Raw genomic sequence first — 21,148 nt, forward strand, 5'->3', positions numbered from 1 at the left:
AAAATATTATCCAAACATCACTGCGTTCTGTTAATCAATATTTTCTATAATTAATTTTCTCTTGTTGAAATCCAAGCACAAGGGAAGACTGATACGTGTTAACTGTGATTTAAAATCATATAAAAAATAATAATATAATATAATTATAAATATTAAAAATATTTTTGCCAATGAATTCTGAAATTGATTTTTCACATCATCATTAATATTAGTTATCGCTGAAATTATATGATTTGTAATGGGTGCATAAAATGTGATCAATATATATCTCATTTTTTCTACCCATCTCATCAAATTCTATGCATAAATTTACCAAAATTAAATGTGAAATTTGAAATAATTTATGAGTCGTTTATATATGCGATATCATCTTTTTTCCCCAGCATTATATGCGATATGAGTACCCCCACTCTTACTCCACACGTGCGCGCGCATCCTCCATTGACACGACATAAATCTCGCATTCTCCTCTTAAGAAAAAAACTCGTATTCTTTTGCAATAATTTTGTTTAGCGTCAAAAGCTCTATTTAATTAATTACGAAGGAATGAGCCAATAATATCTTTTCACGAGAACATAAAGCTTATTATGAAGTGCCTTTGTATAACTTTCCCCACGTATAAAGGTGCACAATTCTCTGGGAGCAAGACCTCAACAAGCTTCTTGACATCAAAGAACGAGGGGAAAAGGTGAAAAAGGAAGAAAAAGATATTTAGGAATGGTTTTGTTTGTAAAGTCTCTGGATGGTATTTTGATTTTTTTTTGGGGTAAAATACAGTTGTTTCTAGACATATAGACATGTGGGACAAAAATAGAAACCAGCGTCTTAAAAATATGTAGTCAAGCTAAGCTTAACTTATTCACCATCTTTAATTTCCAACGTTAGCTTAATTAAATCCAGACTTATTTCAATCCATATGTTTTATATTCATTCACTACACTATCAAATCACTCTACCAATAATCAATTATGCGGATACGTTGTTATTATGACATTCACGGGGGAGTTTCAAACTGAGAAGGTTCAAGGTATTGTTAGCCAATACCATAGGATGTTAGTAACCGATAATTAATGTTTTCAAGGCTTACAAGATAATAAATGATTCATGGTTTACATATATGGTAAAATGGCATATTGGCATGTTTGCTTTTACGTTAAAAGCCACAAAATTCATAATTTCAGACTTTTGCTTAAATTTTTTTTTTCTATAATCATCCAAACCGGGAGAAATGTCAAAATACTATTTAAAAACAAAAATTAACTTTATGCGATTAATCACTAATTCTTTTATTCTTTTATTCATTTAGATCGATCCCAAGCTTTTTTTTTTTGAGAAAAAACTTATATATTTAACTTTATATATTTAATGTATTTGTTTTCAATTAAATTAAGATATGTAAATCTTTTACTGATTATTTATTCTATAATAAATTTTGTTATTAATTTTATTAATATATTAAAATTTATTTATCATAATTTGATTGAATATAAGTATATTAAGTATATAAAATTAGGTATATAACTCCTTGTTTTTTTTTTTATCGACTGTAATGATCAAATGAACCGATTCCACGTTTATAATTTTCTCGTTTGGAAAGCCATTTCATTTCAGTTTTCACATCGCATTCAAGTCAAGCACAGACATTTAACGTCAAAAAAGTGACAAACGTAAAGCATGAACCAAATTAAATGCACAAACACATAACTCCTTTTAATGGCACCACCCAACTTCTTTCATCACAACCTATTTAACCCGCAAGCTAATTAACATCGACGCTCCGGAACTCAAGAGCAAGACAAAGTTCTCTTAACCTTCTTTGTTCTTGCATAATGGGATTCTGGTTCTACGTTCTAGCTTCGATGTCTCTTTGTACTTTCATTCTTACCCTTGCTCTTAGTTTCACGGGCAATAAGAAGCTGCCACCGAGTCCACCTACAGTACCTATTTTAGGAAACATATACTGGCTCTTAAAATCCTCAAAAAACTTTGCCGACCTCGAACCTGTGCTACGTTTCCTACGTTCCAAATATGGTAACATCGTCACTATTTACATGGGGTCCACTCCCTCCATTTTCATAACAACCCATGAAACAGCTCATCGCGCTCTGGTGAAAAACGGCACCGTTTTTGCCGGTCGTCCATGGGCTCTTCCAACCACCAGAGTATTCTTCCCTAACCAGCATGGTGTCAGTACTTCTCAGTATGGTCCCACGTGGCGGGTTCTTCGTCAAAACCTTATGCAGATCATACACCCTTCTCGATTACACTTGTATTCTCAGTGTCGTAAGTGTGCTTTAGATCTGCTTAAGAAGAACATTCTTGCTGATATTGAATTGGGTAATAAGGCTATACCTGTTTATGATCACATTGAGCTTTCAATGTTTGCTTTGCTATCCCATATGTGTTTTGGAGAAAACTTTGATGAGAATAGTGTCAGGGAGATTCAGAAAGTGCTCCACAATGTGCTTCACAATTTCATTAGGTTCAATGTGTTGAATTTCCTTCCATTTCTATCCAAGATTTTGTTTAGAAAACTATGGAAAGAACTTCTGCAGATTCGGGAAAATCAAGTCAATTTCCTCCTCCCAATCATAAAATCTCGTCATGAATTAACAAAAAGCCAGCTCGGTGAAGAACATGAGAAATTAAAAGGAGGGTTTACTGCTTATGTTGATACTCTTTTCGACATGAAACTGCCTGACAGTGGAAGGAAGCTAGCAGATGAAGAACTAGTGAGCATGTGTTCTGAGTTCATGTTAGCTGGAACAGACACGACGGCCACCACATGGTTATGGGCAATGGCGAATCTAGTGAAGAATCAAACCATACAAGAGAAACTGTTCGATGAGATCAACCGAGTTGTGAAACCAGACGAAGAAATCGAAGAGAACCACTTGAAGAAGATGCCATACTTGAAAGCTGTTGTGTTAGAGACGATTCGGAGACACCCACCAGGACACTTCATACTGCCCAGAGCAGTGACACAAGACACTGAAATGGAAGGTTACTTCATACCCAAAAACGCGATTGTGAATTTTCTGGTGGCGGAGTTAGGGTGGGACCCAAATGTGTGGGAAGATCCAATGGAGTTCAAGCCTGAAAGGTTTTTGATGAAAGGTCAAAGAGAAGGACAGTACTGTGAGTTTGATGTAAAAGGGTATTCGGAGATCAAAATGATGCCGTTTGGTGCAGGGAAGAGGATTTGCCCTGCAATAAATATGGCTCTGCTTCATGTTGAGTATTTTGTGGCCAATTTAGTGAGGGATTTTAAGTGGATGATGCAAGATGGCTGCGAAGTTGATATGACCGAGAAGCAAGCCTTCACTATTGTAATGAAGAATCCTTTGAGGCCCTGTGTGACTCCCAGATCGACCCTTTGAAATATGGATTCATCAGCATCCTTGTACTACTTTTCCATTTTGGCATTTAAATGAAAATATATATACCATCAATTTCTCTTCTATTAATAACTTGATGATGATTACAGTACATACAACTCGAGAAGCAAATCGTATTTCTGGTATAACTTTGATAAACAAAAAATCTTTTTTCATGAGTTTTCACTTTTTTATTTTACCCATAATGCCAAAATTGTCCTGTTTAAATAAACTTACCATTTAGTATGTATAACGTATTAGCATGATAACATAATTTTTTTTAACCTTGTATAATTACAGAAATTGATACCTACATATTCTTCTAAATATGTAGAATTAAGGAAAGATAAAAATAAAATAATGGATTATACTTTCGTAGCTTTTATACATGTAACTTTCGCAGAAGTTGGTGCCTACACCCATTTTCTTCTGTTTATAGTTTCACCATAAAATCTTTTGTTCAAAATATATATATATATATATATATATATATTTGTGTGTGCGCGTGCATATAGTTTCACTGTTTCACCATAAAATGTACCATGAAGTATCTTAAGAGGATACTCTTCAAATCTTTTGTAGTGTAATGTATAAAGTATAGGCGTCAATGCTGTGGCAAGTTTCCAGAACGAGCGCGTCGGTTACACGTGCGGCGCGTGTTTGTCTTCAGTTCTCCCGTGCCAAGCGGTCCTGCTGTAACTGGATGTACGGATTCCCTTAAATTTCCAAGCATCAAATCACGCACACTCTTCTACTTTCACTCCTATTCACTCCACTCCAGAATCTCGAACAAATCTCAAGCACTTCGAGGGTGAGGGAGCTTGAACTAGTTCCTTTACAGCTCAATCTCCGTTTATCACGCTTTTGTGTCCTCGATCGTATCGAGGTGAGTGTTTATGTTCTCTTTGCTTCTTCGATTTTCTAAGTAAAAAGAAAAAAGAAAAAAGAAAATCGTCTGATGCAATTTAGTGAATTTACCAGCTTAATGTTTCGCAGCATTGGTACAATTGGTATCAAATTGATTAATTAAGCTAAACGAACCTTTTTGTTACATTTTTAATGAGGATGCATTGCTTGCTTATGAAGCTGATGAAATTGTACGGGATCCCTTCTTCTTCTTTATATAATTTCTGTTTTCTTTAGCAGTAGTTCATCGATTCACTTGCACAGCTGCGTCTAAGATGCTTTTGTGACGCCCCCCCGAGCTGAATTCTTAGTAGGGGTTCTTTTGGCCTTTAATGTTCTAATGTTAGTTTTGCTTTATCATTTTACTCATTATTCGCCATTATCAAAGCGCCATTTTCTTTACGGCATCACATTCTGAAATATTAGTTATAGATAATGATGGCTATAATTTTCACTAAATATAATAGGAAAATGTAGGCCGCATGCTGGGTAGATGATTTTTCAATCCGCTGCAATTACACGGCCCCTTTTCTTGCGTGCTTAATAAAATCAGTGGCCTGACCATGAGTCATACATATGAGCTCACTCTTCTGTGTAAGTAGTCGTCTGATCAGCCATTATTGATTTCTTTGGCTCTCTTCTCTTCCAATTTTAGAGGAGGCATCCTTGATGGTTGATAAGGCTGGGCCATAGGGATCCTTCCTGTGGTTTTACCCAAATCTTTCCTTAGGCTTGACAAAAATTTGGACATTCCATTCTTTTCTTAGAATTTTTAAACTTCAATTCATCTTGACTGCAATCTCAGACAATATTGTCAAACATGCCTAATTGTCTCCAACACTGATTGAATGCTATAGTATTGAGTAACACTTAAACTCATCTTGTTGGAGATTGTGAAACTCTTGTTATCTGGATCTGTTTGATGTGTTGTCATTGTCAAAAGCATGTTTCTTCACTTCATTCCAAATTTCCTTACCAGTGGTGCGGAACATATCCTTTCAAATCCCCAGGATTATAGTGTTGATGAGCCATCACATCACCACTTGGGCAAATGTTTTAGTTTAATTTTTTGGGCTATGGAAAGCGGTGATCCCATGTAGCAATTCAGAGTTTCAAATTTCCTTTGAAATTGCTTCATTGAATTTATATAACTGACCATTTATAGGTAAAGGAGGCAACAGATCTTATCAATCAAATCCCAGCAACTGCTAACCAGAAAGGTTAATTAAATATTGTGATAAAGTATTTGAAAACTCCTACTGTCTAGGGCTCTATCTTAAGAAAATTAGTTATAATAATCTTATCCTAATAGCCTGAACAAACTGGCTAAATATAGGAACAAAACTAAAATATTCAAATCAACAACTGGTGCTAATTCCATATAAAATCATGTTTAGATATTGTGATCTCCAACATCAAGTAAACATAGAAAGCTTGCTTTGCTTATGCATATGCCTTGTTGGTTGAAAATATTTTAACCACCCTGCTTCTGTTTACTTGTATAAGTGCCAAAGCAAGGTTTTCCCCTTTACTTTGACTAAATCAGTTTTTAAAAATGTTATTGTTTGTTGTTATTTCAGGTTAGTAGCTTTCTGTGGAAATCAAGGACTTGATTCTGCTGCAGCTGCTGATGTCAGTACATATTAGATAGATACATGTTGGAAGCAGGCTTTTTTCATACGGTTGTCTCAGATGACTCTTAGTGACTATATTATGCTTAAACACTGTTGCCATGGGCGTTTGTCTGATGAAATGGCAATGGCCATGGCTTCTTTGTGTTCTGCTGATATGTCATGTAATCAATAGGAATGAAGCAATCAGTCCTGATGGTATGTGATGATAAATCTGTAATTTAGTTGGCTGTTTGGTATCTTTCCCATGTAAATGTTTTAATAAGATCCCCTCTGAGTTGAGTTTGGATTGTTTGAGTTCTAGTTTATTTCATTTTGTATTTGTAGGAGAGGCACTTCTTACCTTCAGGACAGCAGTTAGCCCCAATAGTGACCTGTTACCTTGGAGGCCTGAGGATCCTGACCCATGTAAATGGAAAGGAGTAACATGTGATCCCAAAACCAAGAGAGTGACAAATCTGTATGTTTTTATTTTTATCTTTATTCTTTGTTTTGATTACATTTTGTCTTTATAAAAGGTGATCTTGTCATTTTTTAAGCTTTTTGCGTTGTTATAAGCCAATTTGGATTAGCACTGAAAGTATGTATCATCTCCCTCACCTCCCCTTTTATATAGTAATGATTATTGATGTAACCTTTATCATCTGGAGAGTGAAATGATTTTATCATGCTACTTTTGGTTTCATAAGATTGTATCATGTTATTTTGAGAAATTGAACTCTCTATTATGGTAAAAGAAATACTGGGATTTTAAACGTGACAGGAGTTTTGCTGACAAGTTTGTCTGGCTTTTTATATCTCACTTTGCTTTCATTGCTGATCATCTAGGTTTCTGGATCATCAAAAGTTAAGTGGGTCTATTTCAGCTGACCTTGGGAAGCTAGAGCATCTGAGGATTCTGTATGTATTTTGCCTTTTTTAAAGTTATTCTATTCTGTTGGTTTTTTGCTGGTCTTCTGCATCTGATGTAGTTAACTCATCTATATTCTAGTGCTCTGAACAACAACTTCTTATATGGGACCATTCCATCAGAATTAGGAAATTGCACTGGATTGCAAGAAATGTAAGTATGACCTTTGGTTCCTCATTCTTTTCCATAACTTCTAATCTCCTTTTTAAATGAGGAAGTTATGTACATCTGTCTTAGTGAGGATTTTAGGAATAATGATTCATCATTGCTCCCGCTCCTTGTTAACCTTCATGCTTACGAGTGGAAATTGATCATCAAATACATTTACTTTTGCATTTTTGGTTGTTAAGTGTTCCCAAGTACGTACTTCACTTCTGTGGTATTAATGGAAGCATGGGACAAACTATTTCATTCCAAAGGCCAACTAATGTCTGTTGGACAAGAAACATGTCTTCTGGAAGAGGCTTGAAAAGGACCCTCCAAGGGAGTGACTCTTTATATTCATATATATATGGGTTCGCTTCTTTAAATTTTGCTATTGAATTTGAGGACATTTCATTCTGAAAGGATTTTTTAACATGGACACCTCAAGGGTGCCTTTTCTTTTATGATTATTTTCTGCACTTTCTACATATTTAGAGTTCTCTGTTCCCAAAATAAAAGGTTTCATTTGGTACACAAAATGGAAACGAGTAAAATGGAAAATTAAATGAGAAATAATTGAGGGTATAATATGATCATTGTGTTGTTAATTTAAAAAGTAATAAAAAATATATGATAGAAAATTTTCAGTAATAACTAACGAGGTATCTCTTTTCTCCCTAGTCCCACCCTACCAAACAGGGTATTAGATACATAACTCTGGGTTTGTTCTTCTATTTGTGCTATTCTTTAGTTGGGATAAAAGAAGCATGTCCAAAATCCTCTATTATTTACAGAAATGTGAGTCAGTATGTGTTATGTTTGATGGAATGTTTGGCTTAGTATATAGATCTCAGATGATCTCTCAGGCCATCACGTGATAGACTGAGTATTGTAGTTTTTCCTAGTCCAATCAGAGTTTGCGAGTGCCCAGATGGTTAATGAATCCAGATAATTTTGCATCACTATTTGTTACATTATTTTTTTCTGGAGCATTTTGCATGAATATGTACATTATGCTTAGGACTAGAGAATGTTTAATATAGGAGGAAAACTATAAGAAACCTTGGTACCATCATTCATTGCGTTTTACGTGTTACTGTAACATTTAAATTTATATTAATTAATTGCAGAAACTGGACAGAGCACAATGGCGTCTTGCAATCCATGTAGCCGACCCCACCTAGTGGGATAAAGGCTTGTTGTTGTTGTTTGTTGTAATTGCAGAAACTGGACAATCATTTTATTTTCCATTATTTACAGGTTTATTTTACCCAAAGTGAGTATGCCTCTGAATAGTTGTTTACGTGTCACACATGCAGTTCTTTAAAATTTGGGTGAGAATTAAATTTGTTTTCAACATCTCCTACCTTGAAATGTAGAAAAGCTTTGGCAATCATTTATTCTGTTTCATCCCTCCTCCAGATTACTTATCCTGTTATAGAGCGGTGACAAGTCTAAGAATGGACCCTCATGGGCAAAACATCCAGAGAAATTTGGTGAATTAGATTTAGGTGTGATACAAACTTGTTTGTATGGTGATAAAATGTTGATGGCTTATTTTCATTTACTTGTATAACCATGGTCGATGATATTGGCAATACCACTTTTTGGGTTTTGCTTGGATTGAGCATTACATCCTAGAAATCAAATTTTCTGTGAGAGTAATTGGATCTTTTTCTTTTTGTTGAGATTTTGATTGGGCAAACTAAACTGATGATTTGTTAGGGAATTTTTATTTTTGCTCTTACAGATATTTGCATGGTAACTACCTTAGTGGAGTTATCCCAAGTGAAATTGGAAATCTCTCACAACTTCAAAATTTGTGAGTTCCCCTGTTTTATGCTCCTATTGTGTTTCGTTATCAATCATATTTCTCTGGGTGAAGCATCACAAATATTTTAGTGCTGTATGGTGAATGAGTGACCTATGGTTGGGTGGGGGTGATGAAGAGAGATGCGATAAGAAAGGAATAATTGAGGCAGGGCTGAACTTTCTGGTGTGTTTCATTGTGTGGAAGACTGACAAGCATGTTTGTAGGGAAAAGTAGGGGAGTGTGCAATAGTTTAGTGTAAATTCTGGCTTTTATCCGAATTAGACATTCTTGTTTTAAAACAGATCACGTTCATTTAGCATGTCTCCCTATTTTGCAGGGATATATCAAGTAACCTCCTTAGTGGGAGTATTCCTCCATCACTTGGGAAATTATATAATCTAAAAAATTTGTAAGTAGCCTCGTTTTCTTTTCATAGTTCTTCTCTTCTTTACTCATATCTCGTGTTGATCTATTATTTGAAGAAAAACTCTTATTGTGGTCTTATTTGGTACTTTTTTAGCAATGTGTCGTTCAATTTTCTGGTTGGACCAATACCTTTGGATGCTGTGCTTGCCAACTTCCCTGAAAGCTCGTAAGTACTGTTCCCCCTATTGATTAGTGATATTAGATTGTCTGTCCTAATGTAGTAGCCTACTTCTAAGATGCAAATTTATACTTCTCATGGTGCAACAAATATACTTTGCTGCAGCTTTGTTGGAAATCTTGGTTTGTGTGGGGTGCAAATCAATACAACGTGTGAGAATAATGGTTTGCCTAATTCCAATCCTCAATCTTCAATGTCAGGTAAAGCTGAAACCATTTAAATGAATCTACTGAATTCTTCATTTGCCCTGGCAACTAAATTTCTTTTATTGTTTTATTGATATTTGTGCCTTTTATCTTAGTAAAAAATTTTAAAAGCAATACATTTGGGGTTTCAGCATCAGAAGTTGTGTTCTAGGGATCTGACCAATTCTTAACTGTGATCTTTTATTTGTTCATTTTTAGTTATTTGATTATTGTTTGTGATGGCGGGAATTTTGTGGTCATATACTTTTAGATTTGGGCATACGAGGAAATATAATGCAGCATACGTTACCTGTAAAGGAAATTTCACCCATGGACTTCATCCATAAGCATGCCTTTACCCCTTGTTTTCTAAAAGATTCCAGCATTGCATATAAACCAGAGACACTAAATGGCAAAATACATTTGATTGCACCTATCCATAAAACCTTTCCCACCATACTCCTTCCTACCCATTGATTTTACCCTACAAACCCAGATTCCACCAGAGACACTAAATGTTTTCGATGATCAATTTTACTTGAAATGTACCTGGCTGCTTGGTAGTGTAAAAGTAATTAAGCACCATTTTTGGAGCCATTACTACAAGTCTTTATTGGGAAAGTCATGTGGCAATTTCAGGTGATACTGTGAAAGTAAGATGATTCTTTCTCTATCTGGTTTTGTTTTATAGAAATAGTATAATGGCCTTTATTGTTAGGTTATGTTTTTACAATATAGCCATTAGCCAGGGGATTTCTTTCATTTGCAATTCCAAACAGTACAAGCAAACAGGTCCATAGCATGTGTCTGGTTTTTATGTTCTCTGACCTCCTGAATGGACTAAATAATCTGTTTGATGCAATTTCCGTTTGGAGCAATTTTGCATGCTTAACTGGACTGCGGTATTACTGTTTTGACTTTTTAATAGTGTTACTTTCTATAGACCAAAATCAAAGTGGAAAAAGGAAAGATTCTGGCCGGTTGCTTATTAGTGCATCAGCAACTGTGGGTGCACTACTTTTAGTGGCACTTATGTGCTTCTGGGGTTGCTTTCTTTATAAGAAGTTTGGTAAAAATCACAGAGAAAGTCTAGCAATGGATGTCTGTGGAGGTAAGTACCTTAGCTTGATGTTGGCTGCTTGTTGGCCTTTTTGAGCTTGTTTTATTTTCTTAGCTTTCTGAAATCATAAATGCTCCAAATTTAATCTCTTAAATCTTGCAGGGGCATCTATCGTAATGTTTCATGGAGATCTACCATACTCTTCAAAAGATATTATTAAAAAACTAGAGACTTTAAATGAGGAACACATAATTGGTTGTGGAGGATTTGGAAAAGTTTACAGGCTTGCAATGGATGATGGGAATGTATTTGCTTTGAAAAGGATTGTAAAGTTAAGTGACGGCTTCGATCGATTTTTTGAGAGAGAGCTTGAAATACTTGGTAGCATCAAACACAGATATCTTGTGAACTTAAGAGGATATTGCAATTCACCTTCATCAAAGTTGTTAATTTATGATTACCTAGCTGGTGGTAGTCTTGATGAAGCTCTTCATGGTAAGATACCTACTAAAAACATCACCATATTTTCATCAGAATATTGATGCATGCTGCAGCTATAATGTTGGAATTTTCTGTGCACTATTAAAGGTTAGTCTGTGGTCGTCAATTCTAGTGTGTGGTAATTTTTTCTTACCTGTTCAGGATTCTTTATAATCTCAAGAACACAATAGCATCTTTGATAATGATATTGATAAATAGTCCAAGCGAGCTAAAATGTGGGTGGATCTTTTCAACATAATAGCATTTTATAGGCTTTTCAACAAATTGCCTTAATATCAGTCATGCTTTTATTACTTAGTGCACCTTGACATAGTCGCATCAGCTATAATTGTTTTTCAGCATAATGTAAGTTTCATTTTGGAATAAGCATCTTCATTGCTTAATGGATAAAAATATTTGGGGAGAATGATGTTTTATGATGCATTAAACAGAAAGATCTGAGCAGCTTGATTGGGATTCACGCTTGAATATCATCTTGGGAGCTGCAAAAGGGCTTGCCTACTTGCACCATGATTGTTCCCCTAGGATCATACACCGTGACATAAAATCAAGCAATATTTTGCTTGATGGAAACTTGGATGCTCGAGTCTCTGACTTTGGACTTGCCAAACTTTTGAAGGATGAAGAATCTCACATCACTACCATTGTTGCTGGAACATTTGGTTATCTAGCTCCAGGTAAGCAATATAAATGAACATCTCTAGATAATCTTCGAGAATATCTAGTGTTGTAATTAGGTAATTTTAGGCTATACTCCCTCCAATCCTATTTATAAGATATTTTTTACCAAATCACACATTAACAAAGGTGGGTAAAATTAGTTAACAGTATTTTTTTCCCCAAAATTTTCTATAGAAATCCTAACTTACCTCTTAATTAAAATTATTAATTTTACCTTCAAATCTTAAAGTCAAACATGCCACCCAAATGAACCAATTTGATATGTGGGCATTTTTGGAGATAACTCATCAAGGCTTCATCAAGTTTTATAAGGTGTCTTACATTAAAAACCAATCGAAGTTTCTAAAAAATGTCTTATATTAAGGACTGGGGGGAGTATATATATGCATGGTCCGTAAAGGCAGATTTAGATTGAAAAAGTTATTAGAATTTGATCAAGAGTAGGAGTTATTCTGATGTTTAGATGACCTCAAGAGATGTTAAAAATGATTGTGGGGGTGCTGTTTCGGTACCATTTATTCTGAATTTTATCTCTTCAGAGAATAGCTGATCCCTGCTTGTTACGTTTTTCTCTCCACACTTTTGCTAACATTATTGTAATATCATTTTCTTGATTTGTGCATGTCATCCTTGCACGGCCTAAAATGAGGACGAAAATTTCCCCCTGGACATAATGATGTTAATACTGTCAATCTATACATGTGTTCATAACTATATTATGTATTTAACAAATTTGTGACACTAAGATGGGGTGGTTCCTTCTGGAGTTCGCTAAAAGTTTTGGTTTTACTTTCTAATTCCTTTGTTGTCTGATGAAGCATCTGTTGCTCCATGGCAGAATATATGCAAAGTGGTAGAGCAACTGAAAAGAGCGATGTTTATAGTTTTGGTGTCCTGGTACTTGAAGTGTTAAGTGGAAAGCGGCCAACAGATGCATCATTCATTGAGAAGGGCCTCAATATTGTTGGTTGGGTAAGGCCATACAGAGCTTTAAGTAGAATTGCTTTTCTTGTGCTGTTTGTTGTAGAAATACTAGTTTCCTCTTTAAAATGACACTCATTAGAGTATTCTTTTATTGCTTTGAGATCACATAGCCTTTTCCCAAAATCTTAGGTAGCATTTAGAATGTGGGCATTTAAGTTTGATGCTTTCAGGAAGGTTATTTTATAGCACAGATTTAATTGATTATTTAAACAAAACAAAAAAAGTCACTCACATGTAACCTAGGACACATGCAACATCCTTCTGGTTACTGCCAAAACATTAAAACCATACATCATATGCGATATTAAGAAAGAATTCTGGATTATAAAAGGAATAATGAAGTGGATAGAGGTAAAACTGCAGGAAAACCAATAAATGATCTTCTATCGAGAACTCCAGCTTTCCACTGAAAATATTGTTCTGCCCTCGAGCTTTTTTGTTCTGCTTCTTGATTGAAGTAGATGAACGTGCAGCCCTTTGTATGTAATACTCTTGTATATTTCAAAACTGGGCTCTCGATTTCTTTCCTGGTTCTGTACTCTGAATCCGTAATTTGATCTCTTTGGTTCCTCACATCTGTTTGTTCGAGTGCATTGGCTGTGTCATGAGATTGAAATCGTTGCTAATGATGGGGTTGCTAATTGTGGCAGTTAAATCATTTAATAACTGAGGACAGGGCAAGAGATATAGTCGATCCGCAATGTGAAGGAGTGCAGGTAGAGAGCCTGGATGCGTTGCTTTCTGTTGCTATACAGTGTGTATCATCGAGTCCGGATGATCGACCCACAATGCACAGAGTGATCCAGTTGATTGAATCAGAGGTGATGACCCCATGCCCAAGTGACTACTATGATTCCAACTCTGAATAGAAGCCCAAGCCGTCATGGGTTTATGTCACTTGTTACTCAGAAATGTGATGTGAGTGGAAGGGGCTTAGAATTCTAGCCGCAGATTTATGATCAATCCCTTCCCCACAACCTCTTCTAAACTGGGAATTCAGGTTCCTCACGTGCTGTTACCATGTGTTGAGACTTACTGTGTCTGTGAAGTTAATTTGAAAATGTTATTCATTGAATCTTGTCTTCCTCTTTCTTTGGTTACAGTTTGTGATGTAATTTTTAATGTTCGCATTTAATCACACAAGTGTATATTAATTTGCATAAATTGAGAACGCCCTCCTCAGCAAATCATTCGATTTCCTTTCCTTTTCACCCTGAAGAAAAGGCAAGCTGCGATTTGAACCTTGCTTGTAGCGGCCAAACATGTATAAATCTACAGGTGACTTTTTTTTTTATTTTTTTTTGTTTCGGTTCCGAGCAGTTTTGCTCATCAGGCCAATGAGGCACTTAAACCACACATTGGCATTTCTATAGTTTCTTGTTACATTAAATCTATTACATTTCAAACTGACAGGATCCTTGATCAGCATTCCATATCCAAATAAACGAATATTCAAGCCAATTTTGGATCAGATTTACCAGGAAATTTAGTCATCGATGAAATAAACTCGCGCGCTTTATGTACTAATCCACGGTTAGGTTCTTGGATGGTAGCAAGCAACCAGCGGTAATCTGATATCGTTGAATCAAACAATGGCTCAAGAAACTCACACCGATCTAGTATTTCAGGCGGTGGGGCTCCGGCAATGAGATTGGTATCTAGTCTTGGTTTACCCTTTGTAAGCTCGGTGGGAACATTAGCCGAAGGAACATGAAGAGCATTAGGAGAGGCACCTGGGACCACCTCTTGTTTAAAGGGCAGTGCTCTAGCAGCTTGCAGACAGAACTCTATCCACTGATGGATTAGTGGGGATGGTCCCCGGATTCGGCCGCCAATCCGGTTTGTTTGAATCCGAGAGGCAGCTGGAATTGCCTGCAAAAGGAAAAAGACAACAAGTGAGAAAAATGCCTACTAAGAAGGAACAAGAAATAATCTGAATTTAATGTTGGCATCATTAACTACGTATATTTGGATCCCCTTTAAATAATTATTCAATAATTTTTTCCTATCAGCCAAAGGTCTATGTGATTTACTCAACTTTATCAAGGATCTCAAGATATCTCTACATAATGAAATGGAAAATGAATTGAAAGAAGTTATTTTAAATATAAAATGCCTTTTGTATTCCAACTTTTAAAAGTAATAAGATCTAGTTGATGAATTTGTTTTGTAACTACATGTAAAACCTTAAATCTCCTTAGTCTCCCTCATTTATTATTATTTTTTGCCAAACTATCCCTATTCATAGCACGCAATCAACATGGGAGGTTTCGAATGTAAATGATTAAAATTAGATATTTTAGGGAAACTGACACACATTTGTAGAAGTCACTGACTTACCGATTTTTTTTTAATCTATGTGAATTAATTAACTAGTTCCTACATTTAGGACCGGTAGGAGTATTGAGTAATAATTACAATAGTATAATCTATAATGGGCAATGCAAACTGTGGAAGGAATCATGCTCCTCTCTATTCACCAAACAGGACATAAGGCAGCAAAACATAAGTACCATACCCAAAGATCTGCCCATAAGCTAGCTCCAGATTTTGGAACAACTACTGTGACATTAGACATGCGCTTGGCAATAGGAATGATGTCGCTACTCCATCCAACAGTTACCCACACATCTCCAACTCCAAAAGCTTTCAGATAGTGAACGCTGTCAAACAGCCGAACCTAAATAAAGCCAATTGTTACAATTAAATTTGTAATTTGGACAGAAAAAAGAGAGAGAATCTTTTCTCATTAATTTGCATAGCTCAGTAACATTGGTTCCAACTATCTTGCACATAGCAAAAGCAACAGCAGCAGTTGAGACTAGAGAGATTGTCTTTGTAGTACCTGCTTTCCAAGTAAGGCTAGATTGTGCTTAACAGCATCTCTCCCGCCATTTACTTGCAAATTAATGTCGTTTGTATTGTATGAGGCTCCCATATACTTCAAAACTGCACCAATAACCTCTCTGGGAGAATCGACCATAGAGATTCTTCCTGCAAGTTCTGACCGCCACAAATCTGCCCAATCCTGCATTTACAGGTTATATACTTCCAGAAAAAAATAATATTCCTAAAAGCTTGATAAATGATAGAGAGCAATGACATAGTGCAATCCACATAATCGACCCCACTTAGTAGGATAAGGCTTGTTGTTGTTGTATACTTACAGAAAAGATGCACAAAAAATAACATTGACTCTAACCCAAAAAAAAAAAAAAAAAACACTTACCTCTATAGGAGCCAAATTATGCTTCCGAAATTTGTTTTTCTTGTAAGCTATAACCATGCAGCCCCATCGATAAGGAGCAGCCCATATGTCACCGTTAGGATCAATTTCTCCCTCACTATTCCTGCGTAGGTATACCTGGAACTTATTCAGTGAATACAACATTATACTATAAAAAGATATTCCAACGGTATAGGTAACTAAATTAGGACATGCTATAATAAATGTAAGGTCTATGCTAAAGTAATCAAGTTGAGAGTACTTAAGATATATACAATACAACCTTCTTTCAGAGTCTGTCTTTGATTGTCAGTTGTGGTCCTTTATGGAAAGCTTGAGCAGGCTTCTGAATATTGATTTAGTAAAATTTTACATTTTTGCAAACAAACGTAGGTGTCTATCTGGTGTTATCTTTCACGTTAGATAACATTTTGCATAATGTTCATTTTATATCCAGGTTATCAGACCCTATAATACTAGCGTGGTAGAAAACAAAGAAATGCTAATGGAAACACATTATAGAGGTAATTCTCTTTCTGAATTTCTATCCTCTTTCAATTCTTTCACAGATTGTTCATCAGTTTTGCTTTCACTCTGAGTTTTTGAATATTAGTCCTCCACACCTGAATTGGGGGTGGGGACTCGGGACAGGATACTTAAGTTATTCCGCGTCAAAAGTTATAGCACATTATAATAACAAGTTTGGCACGGTACCCCCATCAAGCATGAAGACATCATCTCGTGTTCTGTGCCACTTCCCAACCTCTTCTTTTACTTTATTACCAGAATTTTTTCACTTTGCATAGTTTTGATTTGATTATCATAAACCCCCCAGAGGCGCCCTTGCATGCTTTTTGGTTCCCTCCTTCCCATTCTTCTATGTCGGTTGCTCCAACCAGTTTCTGTTTGATGAAAATTCCCAAAAGAAACCAATATCATCTTGTTATGAATTTGATGGAGACTTAAGCAAGCAGGAGGAACTCACCCTTAAAACCAGACCTCTTACCCCATGGACTTTACGTGGCACCACCAATGTGCGAATCCATCAGATTTCTTGCTTGGTCATCATCTTATGATCTCACAAAGGTTAATAGAAGCGCATACAAATACGTCTTACTGACAAGTGCACGCATACACTGATACACATTACTACCGAGTATTATCCCTTTGTTTTCCTCTATTCAGACCTCAAATATTCCCAAATGCCTAAGGGTCAAGGTGGGCTCATCAAATGTAAATGAAACTATGCTCAGAAGAACAGTTCTTGATTACCGATACGCAATTAAAAGCTGAGCCAATATATGCTGAGAAGACCATTTTTAGGAAGAGATGCAAAATAAATGGTTACCTTCCATCTCTCATCGAGGCCTTTAAACCAATCCTGGTCATCAACATCACGTATTGGTTCAATTATAGCTTTGTTGATGGCAAATTTAAGCCAGGAGTCACCGATACCAACAATATCAGCTGCCAAAGCAGAGGCAGGCCCAATATTTCCTTTAGTAAACGGAATTGACAGATTAGAGAAAATACTCTCGAGACTTGTATTATACTTCACATTAAACTTTAGCCTTCTCCCCTGAGATTTTATGAAGTCCTAAAAGTAAGAAAAATCAGCATGAGAAGCTATGAAATAAAAAATTATTGCAAATTTAACTAGAATAAGAAATCTTTTTTTTTTAAAAAAAGGGAATATGTGGCATGAATTGCATAACCAAAGACAATAGCAATAGGATTTTAGGTAAATTTCAAGCAAAAACCTCACATTTTCTGAGAAAGAGAACAGAAAGAGAACCAAGAAGGGAGAGAGAGGAAAGGTGAGAAATTTAATAAGCAACATTATAGCACTAAAACTATGACTTTAAGAGGAGAGTTAAGAAAAATACCACACACCTTGATCCATGATGGAGGCACAGAACCGCGTAGAGCAACAATTCTGAGAGGCACAGTCAATGCATACGTTTTAGATTTCCAAGCATTAAAAGCTGCTTCTAAATCCTTATCTAGAATATCTTCCGTGTTGTTATCCTGTTCTCTTCCTTCATGTTCATCTACAACCATAAAACCATGAATCATGTTTAACAGCCAAGCCTTTCAAAGTTTATCTCATAACAGCGATAGCATACAACCCACAAATAAAAATCAGTTCAATGAGCAAAATGTAGGACCAATCCTTAACTAACAAGCTAGAACTGACGGGATGCACATATTGATCATGCCACAAAGTGCAAGATACAACAACTTTAAGAAATGAATACAGGAGAGAGAGTGTGTTCAACAAATCAATTCGTTAAAATGTAAATTGAGAATTAAAAAGACATATCAAATACAAAGTAAAGCAGAAATGATAAAAAGAGCTAATATTAGAGTTTCTGGTCCAAATCAATCTTCATCTGCATCCATATTACTAGCATCCTTTTTAAGCTCTTCTTCCAAAATTGATTCATCAAAAGCCGAATTTACAACTTTAAGACCTCCAGCCCTATCAAACTGCTTTTAATAATCTCCACTAACATGTACTTTTTGCTCTTCTTTGATTAAAGATGAAGGTTGGCATGAACACAAACCAAGCCTTCTGCCCTTTCCGCATTCATCTTGTTCCTTTTTATTGAGTGAATAAAGAATAGGAGATTCGAGTCCTTTCACGAGATGATGAGCATGATCGCCCAAGAAGCTTCAATGCAAATCTTGAAAAATGAGGTATTGAAGAACCATAGTTTATCCACTATATTTTCGGGTTTAAAATCCACCTCTCTTGGAAGAAATCAAAAGGTGAATGCATCCGAAGCTCCAGAGTTTATAAAATTCGTAAAGGACCAACATTCTCTCTTTAGGATCTTCAAGGTACATATTGTAATGTTCGGTTCTCCCGGTTGAAATTTTAACATCTTTAAGTTCCATTTGCCCTTCAATCTATTGATAACACTATTGATCCCCACATATACGTGCATCTTGGCTGACAAGTGACATGAATAAGGATTAAGCCTTAAGAAAAGTATGAAAACAAATTTATTAGTGTTACCAGAACGGCAGTACCACTAAAAAGATCTCTTACGCATAAATATAGAGCTAAAAACGAAATATCAGTCAAATTAACTACAAAAAGAAAACATCGTAACTCGTAAATGTACATGGCAAGTCGTTTGATACCTTCCGTTGCCTGGTTATCTTGAAGCGATGAAGAAGAGGCGGGAAGAGTAGGCGGAGAAGCAGAACTTACACGAATGCCAATGCAAAATCCAAAGCCAATAAACAGCACTACAGAGACAGCGAGGCGCACGAAAGTCAGAGGTAAGTTGAGAGGCTTCACTGAATATGCCTGATACTCATCGTTAACAGTGGCTGCCATCGAAAGAGGTATCAAATTCCGGCCACCGGAGAATACAATTGTGCCACTAGATCGAAATAGGGCTTTTCTTGAGCAGGAGATAAGAAGCAAGGAAGGTTTAGGCTTTCGCAAATGATAAAAGCGAAGGGGTGAACCAGCAGATAGTGGGAACAGTGTTGGAACCAAAGCAGCCATAGCTGGACGGGCACACTTCGAAGCTCTCGTTCTATCAAATATTTTATGCTTTTATAACAAATTTAAAATTTAAATTTAAAATATTTTATGCTTTTATAGCAGGACGGGCTCACTTCGAAAGCAAGATTTGCAAACCCTTAAGCTATCAATTAAAGGACCAAAAATATCCTATCTCTTCTTTACAGATGATTTAGTTTTGTTTGCCGAAGCTTCTCTAGAACAAGCCAATATTGTCAAACAAGCTATGGAATTATTCCACATGACCTGGGCATCGGATGAATCTAAGTAAGGCAAAATTGTTCTACTCTACCAACACTAACTATCAACTAAAGCTAGATTTGTGTCAAGAAATAGAGATTGGATTCACTCATGACCTTGGCAAATAGCTAAGAGTCCCACTACTCCACCAAAGAATTGGGAAAGATATATTTGCCCCTCTCATAAATAAGGTCAAAAACAGACTTACCAGCTAAAAGGGTACATTTCTAAATAAAGCGAGTAGAACAGTGCTTGTCAAGTCTGTTTTACCAACTCTCCCTTCCTCTATGATGCAAACTATGCTAATTTCAAAATCCATCCTTCATGAAATTGAAAAATATTGCCGAAGATTCTTTTGGGATGAGTATGAAGATAAGTCAAAACTTCACTTGATTTCTTGGATGTCATCAAAGGCCAGAAACATGTTGGCAAGCTAGGTATAAAAGACCTTACATTGCAAAACAAAGCCTTCATCATGAAATTATGTTGCGGTTTAAATGATTGTCTTTAGGTAAGGTGCTTGAGAGCTAAATATAATTGTTGCAATGATGAAGTCCTTTTGGTGACCTTGAAACGCTCTTCTTCTCACATTTAGCAAAGCATTGCTTTGATGTGGGAGGTTTTCTTATAAGGGATTGGCAAGAAGATCAACAATGGCTTATAAACTAACTTCTAGTGGGACCAATGGGCACCAGTTAGTCAACCTCTCATTAATTTGGTCTCTAATCCTAATCACCAAATTAACCCCCAAGCAAAAGTCTCTGATTTCATATCCCCTTCAGGTAGTTGGAATATGGCTTCACTTCATATGTTCTTCCTTGAAAACATCATTAGGAAAATCACTGTTGTTCCTCCTTGCATCAATCCTTAAAATGACACTTTTTGGTGGAGACCTAGGAAAGATGGGAAATTTTCAATTCAGGCAACTTATAATTGTTTGAAGAAGAATACAGCCAATGATCACAACCCTATTTGGGCAAATCTATGAAAATGGCCTCTACCTGAAAAGATGAAATTTTCTTTTGGCAAGTACTTTATGAGAAAATTCCTTGTAACCGATGGAGAGCAATGAGAGGTTTCTCTGGAAATGCCAACTGCCCCTTTAAGTGTGACTATGAGGAATCTATTACTCATATCTTGAGAGACTGTATGGGAGCAAAAAATTTATGGAAGGAATGGATTAACCCATTCTTCTCATGCAGCTTATAGGACTAGATAAAATGGAGCACAAAACATTATATTGTTGGCGGGAAACTTAAATATTGGCCCTGGATTCGTGTCTTTGGTTTGGTTGCTATGGACTTGTAGATGCAAAGATATCTTTGAAGGAACTCAACACAGCATG

The 21,148-nt window shown here is 36.0% G+C and overlaps 3 protein-coding genes across 3 annotated transcripts; 2 read left to right on the forward strand and 1 right to left on the reverse strand.

Annotated features, from left to right (window-relative positions):
* Positions 1-1,829: 1,829 nt before the first annotated feature.
* Positions 1,830-3,452, forward strand: LOC129312210 (cytochrome P450 89A2-like). The gene has a single exon (XM_054954847.1). It carries the CDS (start codon positions 1,830-1,832, stop codon positions 3,378-3,380), a length of 1,551 nt encoding a protein of 516 aa, XP_054810822.1. The 3' UTR covers positions 3,381-3,452.
* A 536-nt stretch (positions 3,453-3,988) lies between these two features.
* On the forward strand, positions 3,989-14,090 carry LOC129310562 (LRR receptor-like serine/threonine-protein kinase FEI 1). The gene is made up of 14 exons (XM_054952446.1): positions 3,989-4,263; positions 5,864-6,112; positions 6,242-6,374; positions 6,743-6,814; positions 6,906-6,977; positions 8,719-8,790; positions 9,119-9,190; positions 9,302-9,373; positions 9,491-9,585; positions 10,514-10,681; positions 10,793-11,125; positions 11,563-11,808; positions 12,651-12,784; positions 13,447-14,090. The coding sequence occupies exons 2-14, from the start codon at positions 6,016-6,018 to the stop codon at positions 13,663-13,665; spliced, it is 1,785 nt and encodes a 594-aa protein (XP_054808421.1). The 5' UTR covers positions 3,989-4,263; positions 5,864-6,015; the 3' UTR covers positions 13,666-14,090.
* Positions 14,091-14,137: 47 nt separating this feature from the next.
* LOC129310563 (uncharacterized) lies at positions 14,138-19,589 on the reverse strand. Its single transcript, XM_054952448.1, has 7 exons — positions 19,173-19,589; positions 17,916-18,073; positions 17,371-17,619; positions 16,026-16,160; positions 15,642-15,824; positions 15,315-15,476; positions 14,138-14,668 (listed from the first exon to the last, which is right to left on the reverse strand). The coding sequence occupies exons 1-7, from the start codon at positions 19,543-19,545 to the stop codon at positions 14,249-14,251; spliced, it is 1,680 nt and encodes a 559-aa protein (XP_054808423.1). The 5' UTR covers positions 19,546-19,589; the 3' UTR covers positions 14,138-14,248.
* Positions 19,590-21,148: the final 1,559 nt, after the last annotated feature.

Source organism: Prosopis cineraria, unplaced genomic scaffold (assembly GCF_029017545.1).
Source record: "Prosopis cineraria cultivar Desert tree isolate PC_DT_omini unplaced genomic scaffold, ASM2901754v1 PC5, whole genome shotgun sequence".
Taxonomy (NCBI): Eukaryota; Viridiplantae; Streptophyta; class Magnoliopsida; order Fabales; family Fabaceae; genus Prosopis; species Prosopis cineraria.

Bases quoted from the DNA above. Each gene is read 5' to 3' on its own strand.
- LOC129312210 (XM_054954847.1), top strand. From the start codon at position 1,830: ATGGGATTCTGGTTCTACGTTCTAGCTTCGATGTCTCTTTGTACTTTC.
- LOC129310562 (XM_054952446.1), top strand. From the start codon at position 6,016: ATGGGCGTTTGTCTGATGAAATGGCAATGGCCATGGCTTCTTTGTGTT. The intron at 6,113-6,241 runs GTATGTGATGAT...TTGTATTTGTAG, and splicing joins TGAAGCAATCAGTCCTGATG to GAGAGGCACTTCTTACCTTC. The intron at 9,191-9,301 runs GTAAGTAGCCTC...GTACTTTTTTAG, and splicing joins TTATATAATCTAAAAAATTT to CAATGTGTCGTTCAATTTTC.
- LOC129310563 (XM_054952448.1), bottom strand. From the start codon at position 19,545: ATGGCTGCTTTGGTTCCAACACTGTTCCCACTATCTGCTGGTTCACCC. The intron at 17,620-17,915 runs GTGTGTGGTATT...TCTTACTTTTAG, and splicing joins TGCCTCCATCATGGATCAAG to GACTTCATAAAATCTCAGGG. The intron at 15,477-15,641 runs GTACTACAAAGA...GGCTTTATTTAG, and splicing joins TAGCCTTACTTGGAAAGCAG to GTTCGGCTGTTTGACAGCGT.